This window comes from Labrus mixtus, chromosome 4, assembly GCF_963584025.1.
Source record: "Labrus mixtus chromosome 4, fLabMix1.1, whole genome shotgun sequence".
Taxonomy (NCBI): Eukaryota; Metazoa; Chordata; class Actinopteri; order Labriformes; family Labridae; genus Labrus; species Labrus mixtus.
Genome location: NC_083615.1, coordinates 2,453,854 through 2,475,872, shown reverse-complemented (window position 1 = coordinate 2,475,872; position 22,019 = coordinate 2,453,854). Strand labels below are relative to the sequence as shown.

General features: G+C 40.4%; 1 protein-coding gene across 7 annotated transcripts in view; it reads left to right on the top strand.

Moving 5' to 3' along the window:
- The window catches only part of LOC132972342 (membrane-associated guanylate kinase, WW and PDZ domain-containing protein 2-like), a 212,363-nt gene that overhangs the window by 38,293 nt on the left and 152,051 nt on the right, over positions 1 to 22,019 (top strand). For all 7 annotated transcript variants that reach the window (XM_061035100.1, XM_061035102.1, XM_061035101.1 and 4 more), the window contains exons 3-6: positions 5,865 to 5,984; positions 8,291 to 8,515; positions 10,174 to 10,402; positions 12,053 to 12,132. In XM_061035100.1, the coding sequence (XP_060891083.1) occupies positions 5,865 to 5,984; positions 8,291 to 8,515; positions 10,174 to 10,402; positions 12,053 to 12,132 (654 nt within the window). The remainder of the gene's footprint in view (positions 1 to 5,864; positions 5,985 to 8,290; positions 8,516 to 10,173; positions 10,403 to 12,052; positions 12,133 to 22,019) is intronic.

The following is a 22,019-nucleotide window of genomic DNA, read 5'->3' as shown; positions in this document are numbered from 1 at the left end:
GGAGCAATAGATAGATAGAATACTAATGCAGCACAGTGTGCGTGTTTTTATGTGCGAGAGAAACAAATACAGACAGTCCTGTCTGCTGTCTTGCTGTTGTGGTGCTTTTTATACTCTGTTCTGAAAAGGATTCTGGGTAAACAAGTTCATTGTTTTGAGGACAGTGTATTAGTGTTTCTTGAAATCGTGTATGCCTTTTAATATTCCCTGCATAATCAGATTGAAAAGCAACATTTGAATCTCTTGCACATCATTGTATATATTTTTGACATATCGGGAACCATTGTGATTTTGACTAGAATGTAGGGAGGGTTTGTGCCCAGCTGAGCAGCATGGCCAATAGAGCTGTGCATCTTCACTGGTCTTACGATTTGATTTGATTCGATATCACGATGCATCACGATTCCTCCTCAATTTTCTATATTACTGCACATGGCTACTTTTTCATAAATAGAGACAAACAGAAAAAACACAACACCAACACAAGAGTCACTGAATTTCTACAACCTTGAGTGTCTGCTTCAAACAGACACAAGAATCTGATTTGCTGGGAACTGTACCCACATGGAGTTATTTTCTCTTTTTTATTGATAGCAATAGCTTTCAGCAATTCACAATATGTCAGCACTGGTCACGGGGGGTACCCTGGCTTCATCCTGTTCATCAGGAGGAGGCTGTGGCATACTGTTCATTTGTATATGCAGCTTATACGTCTCAATTCAGAAGAAAAAAAAATCAAGCATTAGTAAAACAAAACTTGGCCCTTTTAAAGTTTGGAAACACATTAAGCCCAAACTACAGGTGTGCTATAAAATCTGCATCTGATTGTTTAAATTCTCCTCATCTGTTCGCCTGGGGAAATTGTGAAAGTGTTCAGCTTTTAGATCATATTTATAGTAACTGTAAGATTGAGGTATTACCTCTATATCTGTAACCAATATTCTCTCTAAATTCCTAAGCCACCTGATGGCTCTTTTGGTTGAAATTATAAAAACTAGAAGACGTTTGAGAGACAAAAGTAAGATAATACTGTTTGTGCACACTGAAGCTGATTGCTCAGTTGGGGAATTAAATTCATTCAACCTTTATTTATACTCGAAAGATCATTGAGGGGCAACCCTCATTTACAATGACATCAAGTCATTACAGAAATAATTAGAAAACAGACATTGAATCAAAAAGAAAAACAGGGGACAGATAAATACAAGACTCCTAAAATCAGTCTAAAAAAGGCTAAAATGTAGTAAGATAATTAAGCATGTACAAAACTGCAATAAATAAACACACTTATGTAAAAAAGTTACAAACAGGTTGGGAGGCTTAAAATCAGGTTTCTGAAATGCCCAAAAGGTAAAAGTTAATTTCCCTCAAGAAGATGCTGTATGTTGTTCCAAGAGTCCGGTGAATGTGAATGTTGTTTGTTTCATACAGGTAAGGTGCACAGTCCTTTACTTTAAGTAGAGTGAGATTTTTTTTGTTTTTTAAAAGGTCAAACTCAACGCTTTAGATGACAGAAAGTTATGACAGATGTTTTTATGTTATAACACACACCCCATCGTTCCCACACATGCTGAGATGTATGGTTTGACTACCTTCCCCCACCCCTTTATTATGATAATCAGTCCATCGATAGTCTATTTTTAGCTCTGAATCTCCCCCGCTCTACTTCTCCCACTTGGTGACTTCCTGTATAATTATACAAACATATGTACGGGTACAAATGCAAATTCTTAAACTCACTCACAAGCTGCTGCTGCAGGATGCACAACAAGGTTTAACCTATCATGCTTTCTCCTTTTCTTGTATCATGGTCTTTCTCTGTGTTTTTCTCTGCATGCCACTCCTCTGTCTCTCTATTATTCAGCAAAGGTCTTTGTCCTCTTATCATCTGACACCCAGCTGAGTTATTTCAGTATATCAGCTTTTTTTTAGTTTTGCCTCCAAATGGAATTTCCTTGTCATGTTTCTGTGTAATTTCTTCATTTTCCTCACACTCCCACCAATGTGAAAATATTCTGTATTACTCAGTCGTCATGGTTTAAAGGCAGAGAATGTTTTCACCTCTAAAGTGGCAGCTCCACCGCTTTTCTTTTGCTATTATAGATTTAAGTAATTTAAGCTATAAATCTCTATGGTGCTCATACTCCTACTTGCAGCTTCACCTCTGAGGGGTTTGGATATACTGGATGATTGCAATGCAAAGACCATTTTGGCTCACAGTTTGCTTTATCCTTTAATAGCAAGAGCACGACATCCAATCAATAGTCAGCAGCAGCAGCAGTGCTGTTTGCTGAGGGGATGGGTCGCTGTCATGTCTGACGACAGTCTCCTGCCTTATTTTAAGCACCTGTGCTGCTTGTTCTGCTCTTTTATTAAAGCGTTGCTTTTGGAGATTTTGAGGGAAATGTACAAAATACATGACAAGGTAACGACGCCGAACTGAACCAAGACATTTCAGCCTTCATCCACAAGGCACGCCACCATAAATAATGGATTGTATTTTTTATAATTTTTTGACCTCTGCCTTGGAGTTTTCAGAATAAGAAAGAGTAGATGATAAAATGGATGAAGAGAGAGAAAGTTAGCAGCAGAATACAATGAGTATGGATTTATCTTGGGACAGGCTTTGTTATCATTTTGAAGGTTTACTTCACCGTTATTTAGTGGTTGTTGCTAAGGGTTATTAAGAGAACGAGCAGAGAGCGGAGGAGGAAAAGAGGTAACGCTGTAAGCTGGTCTGTGAAAAAAAAAATATGTGAGAAGGAAGGAAAGGGGGGGAAAGGAACACTCACACTATCTGCCTACCTTGGCAGATAGTTGATCGATATTACCAGCTCAGATGCACTCTCTCCCTCTCTCTCTCTCTGCTCTGTTGCTGTGTCCAGTGAAGGAAGCTGTGGGAGAAGGCCATTGGCAGGTCATCAGTATTCCAGCAGGCGCTGCCTACTCCGGTGTGGGCAGAGAATAATTTCATTCTGATCTTACAGATCAATAGCTGTACTCAGTGGAAGGCGACCAGCCCTGCCTGGCTGTCTGAGCTGCTGCTGCAGTATTCAGAGTAGCACTACACAGTGGATGGATGGTCCTCTTCAAGCTACATTTTTTTAGTTTAATATTCAGTAGAGCTCATAGAGGGAGCTCAATTGTGCTGGTCTGTGAGCTTCTTCACAAGTCTTTAAATGGATACAAGAGACACAAAAAACCCTTAATATACACCATCAGTGTGAAGCTTATAATGTAAAAATGTTATAAGGCTGAGTCACAGAAGTGATGAGTCAACTCAGGGGGTGAGGAAGATATTTATTACTCCTTATGATATAATGCAATCCAATACATCAACACACGCACCAAAGCCTGAAAAAAATACCACAGGGTTATAGAAAAACTTCTGAAACTGATAAAATAAATTTTATACTTCCTAATAATAGTAGTCATTTTTTTAAAGGTCAGCAAGTGCTACAATTATATAACATTATAAATAAATTATAATTATATTACATCATTTTTTTACAGTTTGCACATAAACTAAAGAATGAATGAACATGAACAAATATGTATTTTGATTTTATTTTAATCCAACAATTAATCAGAATCAGAAATACAGAAATAATTCGATCGTTATCAGTTGCTCCAAAATATACAATATAGCAGTAAAAAATATAGTAATAAAAATATTAATCAAATAGAATAGGAACGTAAGTAAGATATCAAGAATAGGTACAAGAAATATTTTTTACCATTTCGTGTGCGTGCGTGCGAACTGTGATGCAATTAAATGAACAGCATGGTCATATTTTGTAGTTATAAAAATACTTTTATGAGTGTTTCACCATTCCCAAATATATTAAACTGACTCTTTGTGTTGATCAGAGGTATTTTACTTCAAACGATATAGGTGGTGGCACACTCAGAGACACACTCACACTGTCTCTCACACACCTGTGGTGTTGTGGGTTTATAGTGAAGTGTCCAACTGGACAGAGATCAGCTCGACATGGGATAACTGTTTGCACAGTGGGTACTCTGCCACCATTTAGAGTCACAAAGACAAACACACTGTCAAGAACACACACGCCTGCACACACGCCCGCATGCACACACACACACACACAATTCACTCGCAAGGACCACTCCACAACAGTATTAGTTTGAACATTTAATGTGAATTGTAAGATATATTGACAGATGTGTGTGTATGAGAGGGGTGTAGGTGTGAGATGGCCGTCGTCTTTCAGGCTGGTCTGGGAGGTGGATCGGGCGAGCGAGAGACTCAGAGTGGGGGTTCTGTCTCGGGTATGGATCCACCCGAACTGATTACGGCCCCAGACTGAACCTGAAGTGAGAGAGACGAGGGAGAGGCGTGTGCCGAGTGGGATGGGAAGGGATAAGGAAGGAGGGAAGGGATGAGGGGGTAGGGAGGGAAGGGATGAGGAAGGAGAGAAGGGATAAGGAAGGAGGGAAGGGATGAGGAAGGTGGGTGAATGGATGAGAAGGAGGGAGGGTGGGTAGAAGGATCTGAGACAAACGGGGTGTGGTGAGGTGACCAGGTGTTAAGAAGGCTGTCAGGTAATTGGAGGCGTGGTTTTAGGCGTGGTCCTGCTCCCGAACCTAAGTTAATACATTAACTCTATTACAAACAGACACCTATGTACACAGTGTAGCTGTGTTGCTCACACTAATAGACTCTAGGTGTCTGATCGTGTGGTTTCACTTCCTTACTAACGAGGTGATGCTGAGCAGTCGTCTCATGTCCCAGTGGTGAAGTGTTAATTCAGTGGAAAATGTTCAGTAGATGCACTACTGGAACAAAGTGGTGACAGACGATCAATAGAGATCTGCTGATTAAGATATCACACTCTGTGAAATGAGACGCTTCCTCTCCTATTCACAGTGTTCAAGCATGTGCATCTACTGTGCATTCACTGCCTACTGTTTTAATCTCCAAAAGCTCACAATCACATTTTTATTCAAGTGAACTTTGACCCTTTAAAGTCTGGCAGCTGCACAGAAATGTCTGATCTTGACGTCTTAACTGATCTGTAAGGCGTTTAGCATGCGGGGACAATGACTGTTTTCAACCATGAAAAATAGAGAGCAGGAATCAACGGCAGCTTCAGGACTTCACTGGAGCCTAAGCTTGAAGTCCACCTGGCAGAGAAACAAACACGGGTACCTCATTAAACCTGAAAACTCCCGATGCTGCCATCACAGAGCCGAGCCTCGACGCCGCAGCACTGATGGAGATCTCCAGAGCGTTGATGTAGGAAGGCTCTAATTGCTGCATGGTAATGTGGTGCCTCTGCATTCCTGCTGTTTCAACAATATTCCAATCGGCACAGTATTGTGTGCTGTGTAAGGAGGTTTATGCTCAGTGAAAGTGCTGTATTAATTTGACTCATAGGGACTGAATGATGGCAGTTTGCTGTTTGCACATGCTTTTCCTGCTCCTCTATTGCCGTCTCTCACTGTCACTCACACACAATTGTGTGAATGGATTTGGCTATCGCTGAGTGATGACTCCTCACTCAGCCTCTTCTGTTCCATTTCCTCTCTCCTCCCACTTCCTCTGATACCATTTGTAGCCCTTAATCTGCCATCTTTTTCTGTCCAACTTTTTTTTCGGGGCTCTCTCTTCGACTTCCTGCCTTTTCTTTTCAAGTACCCAATTGGCTTTGTTGACCTTTTCCTCTCTCTCTTTCTCTCTCCCTCTCTCTCTTTCTCCCTCTCTCTCTCTCTCTCTCTCCCTCTTTCTCTTTCTCTCTCTCTCTCGCTCTCTCTCTCTCTCTCTCCCTCTTTCTCTATCTCTCTCTCTCTCTCGCTCTCTCCCTCTCTCTCTCTCTCTCTCTCTTTCTATTTGTCTGCAGGTACCACCAGGCAGCCCAAGGAGGGGGAGGTGCCAGGGGTGGACTACAATTTTGTGAGTGTGGAGCGTTTTATGGAACTGGAGCAAAGTGGAGCCCTGCTAGAGAGTGGAACCTATGAAGGTGAGTGTTGAGAAAAATCTCCATCTGGGACTTGGAGACGAGTACAGGTGCTTGGGGAGCAAATATGGGAACATATGTTTCAGAAGAGCTTATTTTGCTTCTTTAAAAAAAACCTCAGCCTTCTGTGTACACACATCTTTACTTGATAAATCAGGTGGGCAGGTGATACTCTCTCACAAAGCTTAAGTAAACAAAATGGACTGACAGCCTCCTCTGATGTTTGTTAAACGCCTGTGTGTGTGTATGTGTGTGTGTGTGTGTGTGTGTGTGTGTGTGTGTGTGTCTGTGTGTGTGTGTGTGTGTGTGTGTGTGTGTGTGTGTGTGTGCGCGTGTCTGTATGTGCGTGAGTGCTTGTGTGTGTGTGTGCGCGCGTGTGTGTGTGCGTGTGTGTGTGTGTGCGTGTCTGTGTGTGCGTGAGTGCTTGTGTGTGTGTGTGTGTGTGTGTGTCCGTGTCTGTATGTGCGTGAGTGCTTGTGTGTGTGTGTGCGCGCGTGTGTGTGTGCGTGTGTGTGTGTGTGCGTGTCTGTGTGTGCGTGAGTGCTTGTGTGTGTGTGTGTGTGTGTGTGTGTGTGCGTGCGTGTGAGTGCGTGCGTGTGCATGTGCGTGTCTATGTGTGTCTGTCTGTGTGTGTGCTGGATTAATGCCGTTTCCAAGTAAGATTAGGGTTGTGTGTGCGTCTCTGTGTGTGTCTGTTTGTGCGTGTGTGCAGTAAATTCATGTGTGTGTATAATGTGCATGTGTGTAGTGTAAAGAAGTTAAATTAGCTCTTGAATGAGTTCCTCTTTTTTTTAGGCGTTCCTCTTGATTATTTTGTGTGTTTACATTTTTACAGGACATGTTGCTTCACTTGAACTCATTTTGTGAGAAAGATAGGGAAGGAAAGACGTCAGAAAGAGGGAGACATATTAAGACAGCAGTGAAGGAGGTATCATCAGGAAACACTTCTAGTTAATTGTAGAATGGTGTTCATGGATCGGTGCACATTAGAGCCTTGTGTGTATGATGATACGTGATGAGTCATAGTTGGATGTTGAACTGTTCCATAATGCAGAGTTGCCTTTAGGCCAAACCAGGAGCGTTCAGGACGAGGGGGAAGATTTCCATTTTTAAGAACCAGTTTGTTGCATCTTCAATCATCGTCTATCATTGTCTGATAGATGATATATGCCTCTGGGAACAGATGCAAATTTCTCAGTAATTCCAGTGAAGCCAGCAGTTAACTTGAAACAACTTTCAAGAAGACTTTTCTTTTCCATGAAGAGTGTGCGACTGAAACCAAAACACTGTCATTTCAAGCTCCATAATATCCCGGAGTAACGCTCGTTCATCTGTTAAGCCTCAGTTCAACAGTACAGCAGCTTCACTCCGGCTCACTTCAGCAGAAACACATTCTCTTTTGATTTACTCACAATTTCCAGGATTGAAATATGCAACAGCATCATGTTGCAAGATTTGTAAAATGTTTTCACATCTGTCCTGAAGAGGAGAAGAAAACAACTTTTAAAATGCTTGTTTTGTTGAATGGAGGTCGGACATCTCTTTGAATGAGAGAATCTGAACACTGATAGGCTGTCATGACACAGCGACAGACAGATTCATGGCTCAAAGTAAAATGGTTGATCTGTAATTAACTGTGGACACCAGCTCCTTGAGCTTTAAGTCATTCTGCAACAGATTCCAGGCTGAGGGTGCAGAGTACCCAAAAGCCCTTTTCCTCAATTTCCGTCCGAGCGTTTGGAACAGAGAGCATAAAGAGGTCCTGAGAACTCAAAGAATACTGTCCGGTACTTCTCTGCATGATAAAAACAGATAGATAGAGAGGAAGCAGATATATATAAAGATGTATCAGTGTATGAGTCTACAGGTCGCCAAAGCGGGCCATCCAACCCGAGAGTACAACTGAGTCAGAGCTCTACAGTTTGTAATGAACCTCAAGGATGCATGGTAGGCTGGCGAAATGCTTAATAAAATAAATGATGAGGGGTAAGCAAAATAATGACATTAATATGTCTACATGAGGGGGGCTGAGTCTTTAACTCCTTATCAGTCATGTAGAAAAAGAAAAACCAAGAACGTTGTTCATTTAAGGTTCATCTGTGAATATTTCACAATTAATTCTTAACGTAATTGGTTCATAAAATGCCCAAAAATATTTATAAATGTTTACAACTCAAAGATACCCAGTACAGTGGTGGAGTCAAGACACCAGATAATATTCATATTTTTATGGACAAAAGATTAGATCACCTTTTTTTTTTTTACACGTGACCTCTAACCAAATGTCACCATCCGTCTTGTGCCTTCAGACAACTTCTACGGCACACCAAAACCTCCAGCGGAGCCGTCCCCCGCAGCACCTCCTCTGAATGTAAGTGAGGCCTTGCTGCCTGGAGCCCGGCCCAGCGCCCAGGGCAAGAGGAAGAGGAACCAGTCAGTCAGCAACATGGAGCAGCGTGCCAGCCTGGAGCCTCCCGAGGAGGAGGAAGAGGAGAGCCCGGTTGTCAATGGTAACGGAGTGGCCATCACCCCAGGTACCATGAGATGATGGGAAAAGCATCTTGCTGTTTGAATGTGTTCTAAAAGATTATTGTTGGAATCTGTTTCCAACCTGGTCTGTTTTTGAAATGCTTTGATAGTTCTGACAATTTATTAAGGAGAGGAGAAAACAAGGTCTGAAGGTGTCTATGTTTGCTGTGTATGATTGAGTAAAACCAGCGATGCAACTCAGTTGTCATAACAACTTTTACCTTTCCTTTTATTGACCTTCAAAGATAAATCTAATGTGTTTGTCTAGTCCAGCTTCATGTCTGCAGTTTATAGATACATAGATACTTTATTGATCTAGAGGGAAATTCTAAATATTACATTGTCAGAATCAGATTTATTGTCCAGGTATGCTTACACACACAAGGAATTTAACTTTGGTGAACTGTGCTCTCTTATGTACAGGTACAACATTAAATATCAACAATAAACATAATAAGAAAAGACTCATATTTACATGACTAAATATGAAACAGTGCAGTGGTGAATAGTGCAAAAGATGCTGAAGTAACATGATAAGTAATATGCAGTTATGTGACAGATGGCTCAATTAAGATGTCAATTACAGTATTTACATAAATAAGTGTGCATATATTGATCATTTAAATTAAATAATATATATATATACATATATGTATATTCACATATTATATATTTACAAAAGACTTAGTTATATTATATCATTTATTATATATAATTTATATCAGCCTGCCCCAGTTAAACTTCTACAAATCTGACAACAAACTGTACCTAACAGTCATCAAAGACATGAACAGACTTACATGCACAAGGTTAAACTGCATACATTTCTTTAACCTTGAAAAATCCTGATCTCACAAGGACACCTTAATGTTTCCTGTATTGTCACTCGTCCAGAGTCGCATTTTTGGCTTCAGCTCCTTTTCTCCCTGTCCTCTCATTCCTTCATCTCTTCTGCTGTCGTTGCTCTCCTGCCACTGGCCTTTGTCCTTGTTTCTATTTATACCCCGACTCACCCCTCTCTCTTCCCTCTGTCTGCTATCCTCTTTCTTCTGACCCCTCTTTGCTTTTCTTTCTTCTCTGCGGTCCTATTCCTTCTGCCCTTTCCTTCCTTTATCCTCCTTTCTCTTTGTAGTCTGTGTTGTCAGAACATGCCATATTCTTGATTCTATTGAAATCCTGTGTTATTTTGTTTTCTTAATGTTACAGAAAAAAATGCAGGAATCCATAGATTATATTCTCACAACAAAAATATAAATATCTGATATTTATGCTATTATAGGATTGTGTATTATTATACACCTTCTCTCTATTGCATGCTCCATATCCTCATTAGATACCACTTGCTTTTCTCTTCAGTCTTAAAAAAACTTTTCCATGTGTCTCTGACTCAGTCTCTGACCCTTAAAGTCTCTTGTCTTCCCCTGATTCTCCTTTTTTCTGACATCTGCATGTTGTTTTCTCCTCATGTTTTAATGTCCTCTAAGCCCATCTCTCTTTCTCTCCCTCACTGTCCCCTCGCTCTCTCCTGGGGGTTCATAGCTCTGCAGTGGCTTGGCTCTGACTCATCATGCATGGCGTGTGTGTGGTGTGCATCCAGGTCTGTATGTGTGTGCACAGAGCGGATGTGAGAGTAACTGTGTGTATGTGTGTTTTTTCTCCACAGAGTCCAGTGAGCATGAGGACAAGAGCACAGATGCCTCTGGGGAGGTTGCTGTTGACGCCTCCATTCAACCCCCACCCTCCATTGAGCCCCCCACAGAAGGAGAAGAGGCCCCAAAATCTCCCTCTGAATCCCCGGCCAAAGTCCCAGACGCAGATGAAGAAGAACTGGGGCCTCTCCCTGACAACTGGGAAATGGCATACACTGAGAAGGGGGAGGTTTACTTCATAGAGTAAGACACATACATCATGCTTAAATATATATTTTGAGATCTTTGAAGTGCAAAAAATGGGAATTTGATCTTAAGAACACGTTTTCCTCAACGTCTGTAGCTTCAACTTAAAGGGATACTTCACCCGTTGAAACATGAATCTGTATTGACATTGGGTCATATATGTAGAAATGTGAAATACATTTTGAAGTTGGTGTCTTCTTGGCTGAGAAAAGGCAGAAAGTGTCTTTTTGGCTCATGTGGATGAAATACATCAAATCCCAGAATGCACAGCACCGCAGGCCACTCCCACTAAGGTCCTCTAGTTCAGAATCAGAAATACTTTATTAATCCCAGAGGGAAATTCGATCATCACAGTTTCTCCAAAATATACAATACAGCAGAAGAAATATAGAAATAAAAACATTTACAGACATATTTACTTCAACACATACGGACATTTCCTCAACTGATTCAGAGATTTCTTCCAGAAGGAATTTGTATCTTGTAAATTCCTGTCAGAAAACAGACTCTATGTCTGTGTCTATAGACAAACAGTGAGAGCACCGACACTACCAGTCCGCCCCAGCTCGAGCCGGCCCGGGCTCCTCGTCCTCACAGCCGCCGACAGGCTGCTGAGCTGGCAGCGGCGGCCAGCAATATAGCCGCAAGACGGTTGCTGCCGACAGGCCGGTCTTCTGTTGCGGCGGCCAGCGGCAGCAGCCTTCTCGCCTCTATATTTATATTTTTTCACCATTATCAGCTTTCTCCACAGAGCCTGTTAGCATAGCTTCCAAGCAATATGGCGGACGTTAAGTTTCGATTCTGGGAGTGAGTTCCCACCCACTGATCTGTGATTGGTCTGTAGCTTCAGTGGTCTAAAATATGAGGAACTAGCGTTGTAGTTTCACCCCGCTAACCACAACAGCTTCCAGTGACGCAAAAATCGTCATTTTGCATCATCATCATCATAATTTTCAGACTCAGAAATACAAAGATTTCCCATTTCAGGGGAAAATGAGGACGGAATGCAAGACCATTCAAAAATACTACCAGGTTTCTAATGATACAAAGATTAATGCTAATGGATGAAGTATCCCTTTAAAGCTAAAATGTTTCAGACATTGGAAAAAAATCACGCTTGAAAATATTTAGAAAAACTTCTGATCCAATTAAATGCACGTCACAAAGCTTCCCTACTTCAAAAAATGGTTAATGTATGCTTCAGTGTGTGAACTTTATTGCACCCATCTGTGTTTGAATAATTGATGTAACTCATTGCTTCAATTTAGACACGCGCAGGATGCACACACACACACACACACACACACACACACACACACACACACACACACACACACACACACACACACACATGTTCAAGCCAATGAATACTTTTGTCCCATCCTCTAACCCTTACGAGGTAATGGCTTGAGACAAATTAGAGGATTAAAAGCCATTTAGTTTACCTCAGAATATCCCCTTGTTTCTCTTTTCCCCCTGCACAAACACACACACATAAACACAAAGATATGCGCACACTCTGATCAACAGTAGCTGTCATTCTGTCGTTCTATTATCCGCTCTGTCAGTCTCTCTCTGTGACCTCTGTTTACCCCCTCTCCTCTCCATGTTGCCCTCATCCACACATCTCTCTCTCTTCTCCTGAAGTCACAACACCAAAACTACATCGTGGCTGGATCCTCGGCTCGCAAAGAAAGCAAAGCCGCCAGAAGAATGCAGCGAAGACGGTGAGTGAAACCGCCTTGTTAACCCGTGTGCTGTGCAGTTTTGTTGGCTTTTACTTTGTGTTCATCTTTCATGGCTCGTGGGAGTGTGTCATCTCATCATCACCTGCTGTTTGTGAACCTGTGTTGTCTCTTTCTGACTCACTGGTCCTGTGTTTTTCTCACCTCGAGAAAGAAAAAAAGCATAAATATTTTTGTTTTTTTGGGTATTTGTCAGTCTGCTGCTGGTCTCACTGTTCTCAGCAGGTTTTCAGAATCTACTCACATGCAAAGGAGAGGAATTCAAATTGTTGTAACGGGATTTCTTTTTACAAGATTTTTTTTTTATGTAGAAGGTGTCACTATCATGGAGTCCTCTTGAGAAGAGTGCGATGAATACATCAGGTATTCCTTTCAGTAATTAAGGTCGAGTGTTTTATTCTTGGAAGTAATACATTTCAATCTAAGAATTATTCAGACCTTGCCACTGCATTACAATGTCAAACCTGATTCATGCATCTTGCGGTCGGAGGGGTCGACGTGACGGTATTGTGCAAATCGCGGCTGGTGCGACGGCGCAAGGAGGGTCTGAGTGCCCAGCCACGCACCCTCCAAGATTTTGTAACAACCCGGACAGGTTTGCGCCGGCCGTGTAGCAATGATTGGCTACAGGGCTATGTTAAAGGAATACATTAACCTATTCCTAGTGTCATAACCCGGCTCGTGGGTTGTGACAAAAACTAAAGGAGTCAGGTTTTACAAAAGAAAAGGATTAATTTATTACAAAAAAAACAAATGAATCAACCCATAACAAGACAGATGAGGTGTGTTAAATCAGTATAATCAGTGGTGAACGTGTGGATGTGTGTAAAAGCATTATGGCGTATGTGGTGTTGAAGAGTGCACTAACATACTAACTAAACTAAATGAATAATGGTGTCAGCTCAAAGCATAGGCAGAATAGAGAGAGACAGAGAGGAACAGGAAGCTGGTCCTTATATCCTGGGTGGAGCAATGGGCCCAGGTGCTCCAGATCAGGCAGGCAACATCATCAGCACCTCAAAGACAATACAAGCACATAAGTAAACCAGACACACACTCTAAGCAGCGGTAGTCACACTAGTAAGTCATTTCTTAAACATTTGTAATAGACTTAAATCTCCTCCTTATATTAGTAATAAATCAAAAAACAACAGCTTTGCTCTGACTTTGTATTTCAAATACACACAGCTACACCTGTGTTCTCTTGCTACACACACACCTGCCTCTCTCTGTTCAGTTCTCTCACTACTGATGGGGATTTCAGGAGAACTTTGCTAGTGTGAGTGCGCCCTAAGACCCATTCCAGTTTGCCTACGGGCAGCGGCAGGGTACAGATGATGCAATCAACAGCATCACTCACTTGACTTTAAAACACCTTAAAGACCCTAAAGCTTCTGCACGTTTGTTGTTAATTGGTTTAAGTTCTACCTTCATTATTTTGCAGCCAGTGTATCTGTAATCCCTGTAGCCTGTACATTTTGACATGCAGGGGACACAGATTGCATGCACAGTGGTCAGTTCTCTGACTTCTGATGGGGATTTCAGTAAACAAAACTTTATTGTAGATTAGTCATGAAAATAAGAGTAACCTGCGCTTTTGGTTTGCATCAAGCAACACAAAAGTGGCAGCATGACGTTCTTCAGGTAATCTGATTCTTGAGCATTTGCAATGGTAAAATGATGCATATCGTTCAGCCCTAGTGTTGATCTCCTGCGATCAAACATTAAAAAAAAGTCAGTTGGTCTTGCTGCTCTTGTCACAGGGTGTGGTCGGTGAATTTTGGTTGTGATGAGATTCAACAGAGCAGGATCTGAATCAGAACATTTTCTCCCTCTCCTCAGATCTCCTGATCTTCAATTTGATCCCTTCTCTATTCCCACCCTGCATTCTTTCACATCATGTCTCCCCTTTCAATCTCCCCCCTAAAAAAATATCTCTCTCTTTTCTCTCCCACCTTCACTCCACGTCTCTCCCTCTCCCTTCTGCCCAGTAAAGGGCCGAACTGTGACAGGAATTCTAATAGCATTTCTCAGCTCTGCACAAACTGATTCTCACTCCTTACACACACACACACACACACACACACACACACACACACACACACACACACACACACACACACACACACACACACACACACACACACACACACACACACACTACTGTTCTGAGTTCACAAACCCTTCTCACAACTGCGGCCAACGTACTTCAGTCTCGTCTTGGCAGAAATCATATTCCCTAACGCCAGTGATGTTCAGACGCCAACTTTCTGTCAACTTTGGTGCTCTGTGATGACTTATTTTGTTCTTTTAAGTGGTAACTTTGCTCTTTCACAACTATGCTTCTGTGCTGGAGCTTTTTAAACCATACCAGAGTGATCAGCAGTACCTACATTTTGTCACAGGTGTGGGTATTAAAAATTAAATATCTAAATCCTGCCAGTCTTGCACTTATAACGCAGGAGATCCAATAACAAATAACAGTAATTTACAGTAGAGTGCTTCAATTCACACAGCCAAAGTTGGCTGGAATCAAAAACTTCAACTAGCCTGCACTCTCCCTCTCTCCCACACGCTTGTGTTGGTGAAAGAAAGGAAAAAGACAACTAGAAAACAAAAATACGGAGTCCCATTTTCTTTTGCATTGAACAAAATCTGATGATTTAAGAGAATTATTGTTTCATGAAGTAAAATTTTAAATATTGGGGCGGACAGATGTGCAGAAACTGGAATGGCTGTTTAAGTTTGATGTGTTTAAACTTGATCATTTTGTTTCAAAAGCTTGGAAAAGAAGACAGGATATTCTGTTTAATTAGTTTGACTTCTTGCTTTCTCTTTTTGTTTCTTGAGAATGAATATAGCTTACCTACTGCACTCTGATCCGGGAACATTTTTAATTTATGGCTGGGCATATGGATGTGACACAATGATAAAATAAAAAACTAAAACTACAAAACTGTGAACAAATTATGAGCAACTAAAACCTTGATGTCATTTTCCACAGATAACAACGTTTAGTGCTGGTTACATGCTGTCAAAATAACAGCAAGGAAACGTATAAATGTCTTATCCTAGATTGCAGCACAATCCTGTGCTGTTTTTATTTCCACTGAGAACACTGCTATAAGTACAAACAGCTGCACAGTGACTGAACTGAGCTAACCTGAACTCTAGCTAATGATAAAATACTCTCATTACCAAACCAGAGAGTGCGACCAACGGGGTCGGCCCTATGGTCCCACATTTCTAGGACATTTTCATAATTAGGTCTTGTGTTCCTACATTTCCCATTGCTACTGCATAATAGGTTGGGTGTAATTGGCTACCAAATTGGGAGAAAGGGGGATAAAATCTGATACAAATTTATAAAAAAGGAAATGTGGGAACATAGGCACACTCCCCCAACCAACACTAACCTGCTTGCTTTAGCATGAACACAAAATAGTAATTGAATAGTTTGATTAGCATTCACTAGCGTAGTCAAGAGGGAATGCTACTCTAAGCTAAATGAAACATACTGACATGTTACACAGTGTTGTGTATGTGGATGTTAATTTCAAGTTTTTAATTTTAAGATCAGAACGTAGTCTAATCATACTTTTAAAAAAAAGATACATACAGTATGTCAATGATGAAACCTGTATCGTGGTTCCGTCATATTAAAACACTGAATATTTTTCCCCCTCTATTATTATTATTCTGTGTTTTTTTTTACTTTTGTTGATCTGATGTGTTTTCTCAAGTAGAGCCACTAGTCAAAGAATGTAAAATGTGAAATATCAAATCAAAGTTTTGTTTATTGTTTATTTAAATTGTCCCTTATTTTTTTGGCTTTTGCATTTTTTTCCTTTTTCCAGATATATTATTTCACAAACAGATTGTATCTAGATTAGCATTTATTGTGTGAAAGAAGCTCATTTACTGCACTCCCTATCTTTTGTCCATTCCTCTGGTGTTTATTATCATGCAGATTTGATATGTGCCTTTTGCTCTTTTGCTCTGTCTTTTGGGAAGCAATGGTACAGAAAAAGGGAACCTAATACTGAAGTGATCTCTGCCAGCTCTCCACTTACACAGCGATAAATGAATTTAGGGGCGCTGGTGGCGCAGTGGTTAGACCGTGCGCCCCATATATGGAGGCTGTAGTCCTCCAAGCGGGCGGCTCAGGTTCAAATCGACCTGTGGCTCCTTTCCCGCATGTCATTCCCCTCTCTCTCTCTCTCCCTGATTCCCAACTCTCTCCACTGTCCTATCTCTCCATTAAAGGCACAAAAAGCCCAAAAATCAATCTTTAAAACACAATTTGAATGGAAGCAAGGATGTCAGAATTAGCAATGGAGTGTGAATAAAGGATAAATGTGGGGAGGGAGGAGCACGGAGAGGTGGTGCTGATTTTGAAGGATTTCCCACAGTCTCCCAGCATCAGAGGAAGGAGACAAGCATTCAGACATCCTTTCATCATCATCGTCTCCCTTTCCTTTGCTTCCATCTTATCGCCCTTCTGCTACACTCAGCATTCATATGCTCATTCACTACCCCCCCCCCCCCCCCCACTCCCTGCTGTGTTTTGGGTGAATTTTAGGGGCTTGTTTGTGTTTATGTGTAGCGCGTTCTTTTGTGTACATTGTATTGTATCTACATGCTGAGGCTGACTCTCAGAGTTCAAAGGCTCGTCACAGATGATCTGGTTCGCTTGAATTTTGTTTTGTCAGGCGAGTGTTTTATGTTACAGAAGCCAATAGAGCGCCACAGGAATGAGTCCTAAACCCCAGAAGTAAGTTAGCATTTGAGCGCCATGGGGTCTAACGTCTAAAAGTCAACGGGGACTTTGAATGTGTTTGTGGTTAGACGCCTGAAATAAGGTCTGTGGTTAACACAAGCTGAAGAGATGTTGGTGTTTTGTTAGACCACATAAACTACGTTAGGTAAAACCTCCACTTGTGAAGTTTGAAGTTTTTACTCGTCTTTAAAAAGGCGGTTGCTAACAAGTGGCTAAATGTGACTACAGCGGTTGTCGGGGACATTAAACGTCATCACGCCGGACACAGAGGACGGGAACTCTCTCACTAGTCGGAGACGTCTCCTGTAGGTTTAATCTTTAGGTTAAGGTGAATATTATGTTAGTAAACTATTTATTAAGCTACGTGGATTAGTTTATCGGAGATTGTCTTGAAGCATAACGGTAGTGACGTCACAATCATCCGACCGTGGTGTAGTTAGCTTGTAGCGTAACGTTAGCTTTTTACTTCTGTCGGCCACATTAACGCTTCAAACATCATAAAAATGGCGTTCATCTGTGAAGATTATCCTGCTGAACAAAACGCCTACACTTCAGAAACGTGTGTTTGACACAGAGATTATTTTCTGCAGTGATCCAAAAACCAATGAAAACATCCCATAGGTGAATACTCGTTGGACCCCATGGTGATGCTACTTCAGGGTTGGCCTACAAAAATACGTCATGTGGTTTGTTCTCTATACCTCCTCTCTTACTCTGCAGATGCAGAAAAAGAACAGGACATGCTTCAAATCAGAGCAGGTGTTGGTTTCCATTCAGGCTTGATACAAACTCAATCACAACAGCAGTTTAAGATTATTCTTTGAGGTAAAGTCAATATTCTCATTAAGAGGAAGGGATTCTCAGCGAGGCCGATATCACATGGTAGAAATCACCATCTGTAGCCAACTGAGACGATATTTGATGAGAAGTAGAAGATTAGAATCGATAGGGAAAAGAGAAATATGAGAAATGACTGAGTTAGAGGAAGTGATGATGGCGTGCAGAGAGTGGCCTGTGCTTCTTTTTTTGAACAGATTCAGATGAAGATGGAGAGACGTCTGCATCTGATGAGAGTTGAATCATCTTGGTTTCTCAGTCAGATGTGACAGACTTGTGCTTAAATGTTGCCTCTGCATTACATCACTGTTATAACGCTTATTCATGATGTCTGGACTTTTCTCTGCCTGTTTCTCACACTTTTCTACTCCTTTGATCCTTTTTCTTTCTTTAGTTTCCTGTCTATGTCCGCTAGACAAATACTCAAATACTAAAAGGAATCAGCTTTGTGTGTTTTGTGTGAGTGCTAGTAAGTAAATGTTAAACATACCAACACACTAAACTAAGAAGGTGATAATGGCCAATATCATATTAATGGTTTAAACTGGCAGTACCATTTAAAGATGACATCTCTTGTTGGCTGATTCTATTATCATTATTATTATTTTTATTATACTTTTTGACACTGTATTTAACAAAAGGTTAAATAAATACAGGACACTAAAGGAAGGAAGGAATGCAAATGAGTTGAAGCCCCACTAAAATGACACTTCTGCTGTTTTCTATCAGAATTGATCAGGTCGTTTTTTTATTATTTAATTTTAGCCTTCTTTTTCGAGTTTGTATTCTTTCTCCAGGTCAGATGAGGTCATTGAGTTATTGAGACTTTGTGTGAGAGGGAAGATGAGTTATCTAATGCAGAGGAATCGCATCAGAATCATGTCAAGCGAGACGTCGATACACATTCACAGAAAGAAGCACCTTAAGATAGAAGCCACCCCCCTGTGTGCTCCTAATAAACACACACACACACACACACACACACACACACACACACACACACAGACTCATTTGATTGCATTGTAACTGACATGGAACGATCAACCAGCTGATGACTGGAAACAGATGATTTTCAGGCTGACAGGCTGATCGCTGACCGGCTGGCCCTCACAGCTAAAGGCCATTCTAGTGCAATTAATCAAGTTTCAATTTGAATTACGACTTTGTCTTCCCACGGTCATGAAGACAAGATAATCGAGATTAACCAATGAATGTGCCCCACACTGCGTTGTTCTTGTTTTGGCCAAATGTTTTGTTATGTGTGGTAAAGGAATGTATTTAACAGAAACTTAAAAAAAACATGATAAAGTTAGTTTGAAAACAGTGCAAAAAGAACATAATCAGATGTTAAGGGATGAAAGGAGGAAGCACAAAGATATTATAGAATCTTATTTCAATGGACTCAAAAGCTGCAACTAACATGACCACAGGTAGGAAGTGCCCATCAAAAAATTACACACTGAAAAAAAAGCAAATTATCTCGATGACTTTCTTCTCAGGTTTGAAACACAAAGACTTTTCCATGGAATGTAATAAAGTTTATTTAGAAGCGTTTTATTTATTTATTTATATTAAATATTTTTTCACATATTTATTTTCATGCGTTTCTTGTAATGTGAAGTGTTCAGAATGAGATATTGTTAAGAGTGTTTGAGTTCGATGCAGATGTTGTCAAATCAAAAGAGTTATCGTGTTTTATAATCCTGATCTCAATATTAATCAAAATAATCAGTCATCGTCGTGAGCCGGCCTAGCCAATTCTTTCCCGATTTCAGAGTTTGTTTTGTTTTACATCTATATATATATATATATATATATACATATTTTTTATTGGTGATAAAGTGAACAAAAAGAAACAAGAAGATATAGACATGACAACTAAAGCGAGAACAAATAAACAAAAAAAAACAAACATACAGACAAAATACATTTAAGTGAGATGAAAGTCATTGCTTTACACATATGAAGACACGTCCACTATAAATGATGGCATAACAGTTAATTAACAGTCTGCCTTTAAGTATGAACCTCAAATTGAATTTTCATTCAAGGAAAGTTACAAAAAAATTGTCTTTGATGTCAATTATAGTTTGTTTTTTTTAAAGTTGTTTTTTGGGCCTTTTTTGGATAAGACAGCTGAAGAGAGAGAGGAGATGCTCGGAGGATAGAGTGGTGATGGCATACAGCAAAGGGCTCATGTCGGATTTGAACCCAAGGCCTCTGCGGCAAGGCCTACGACCTATGTACATGGGTTGTGCAACGTAACCACTAGGCTATCAATTACAGTTCTTGAAAGACATCTTTGGGATCAGCCAAAATCTGTGTCGGTTTGTCAGAACTTGGAAAAAAAAAACAGAAATTGGAATCTATTGCAGCGTTCCATAAAAAACAGAAACAAATACACTCTCTCTGTATTTCACCAGCAGGAAGTACAGACAACAAAGAGCGCTATGCTTAGGCAAGAAAAAAAAAAAGACCTCCACTGGTGGTTTCCATGGAAACTGTCTCCCTTTTCACTTTAGGGGGAGGGCAAGCGTCTGGTGGATGAGTTAGGCCGACATTTAAGGTGGCTCATGGACAGAGTGGGAGGGAATTTAAGGTGGTTTGATGTTGTGAATCCATCTGAAATTCTGCCGCGAGGCTCAGACGGGTCGTGTGAGGTAATGGCGCTCCAGCTCTGGTGGTTGAGGCAGACAGCAAGGCAGAGCTGAGATAATTGCAGTGTGTACCCCTGTCACCTTGTGCTGCACAGTCAGCATGCTCAGCAGCCAGGACACACACACACACACACACACACACACACACACACATTCACAAGTGGATTATTGATATCAAGATCACAGCTCTGGTTATAATTACATTACAGCATAAAGCGATGCTCTAATATCAGTGTTCCTACTCAGACCTAATCATTGTAAAATGATAAAGATGAAGAAATGTGTCTGCATGAGTGTGCGTCAGTGAGTGACTGAATTAAAAAAAACAACAACATTGAGAGGTTTGAGGATAGAAATGATTATCTTTAATGATGATTATTCATATTTTGATTATTATTATTAAATTGAGAAGTTTAAGGACTGTTTGTTATTTTTATGAATTATATTTGCAAAGATCTGAAAACAAAGTCTGATATCTTTTGTTCCTTTTTTTCTGGTTTTGAACATCTGAGATTCTTTATTGACTAGAATTCTGTGTGATTACAGTAAAGTATCCAAACATTATTCATGAAGACATAATTTACATATTAGGACTTTGAATAAATATAACTTTTTTAAAAATAAACAAACAATCCAACTATTCACTTATTGAGTTATTGGATTATTTGTAAATTATTGTGTGAAACGAGCCATCCTTAAATGTTTCGTCCTTTAGAAGAAAAAGTTGTCAAATATGTAGTATTATGTTAAAACAATGAATCAAACAGTTCACTTAGTTAATGAGAGTTTAGATCTCTCCAGCTGTTTGTTGAAGACTCTGTATATAAATATATATTTCTCATGCTGACTTCCTGTAGATAAGACATGTGTTGCAGCTTTTCCTTTTCCTTGAGATGATTTTTTTTGACGTATGGAAGCTAGAAATTCAAACTGAAATCATGGCACTGATGTGTTAAGTGAGATTGTCTACTACACACACTGTATTCCCTCTTTGTCTGACTTGTTCAATTATTTCATCTCGGTCACCTTTTCTCTCACCGAGGTCGTCACTTCTTGGATGTCTTGTGTTTTCATGTGCATGTGTGTGTTTATATGTGTTATAATTATAAAGCTCAGGGTCAAACCATGTGCCACATTGTAAGTGTGTGATCTTTTTTTCTTTCTGTATGACACTATCACCCCTTTACGTCTGTCAGGTTTACTTGAGTTCCCTGCAGGAAGCTTCCACATGAATGTCATGAATTCAGAGTCTTCAATACAAGACATGTGGATGAATAATTATGACGGAGGAAGATCAACCTGCTAACAACTCATGCTGATGAATGCTAATCAGAAGCTGTATTTCTAGTATATATGTCTGAGTGGGAGTGGATCAGCTTGTGCAGATGGGCTGTTAAGTTACTTCCCCGGTCCCCAAACCAAAGGCAACTAATCTTGTGATTTAAACAAGGATTTATATAGAATATATATATATATATATATATATAAGTGAGCACAAAAGAAGATGGCAGTAAACTGCTTCTCAAACAAAAGACTTGCTCAACAAGAAAAACACAGAACTAACAAACTACTAAGGAACAAGGCTTTAACAACGA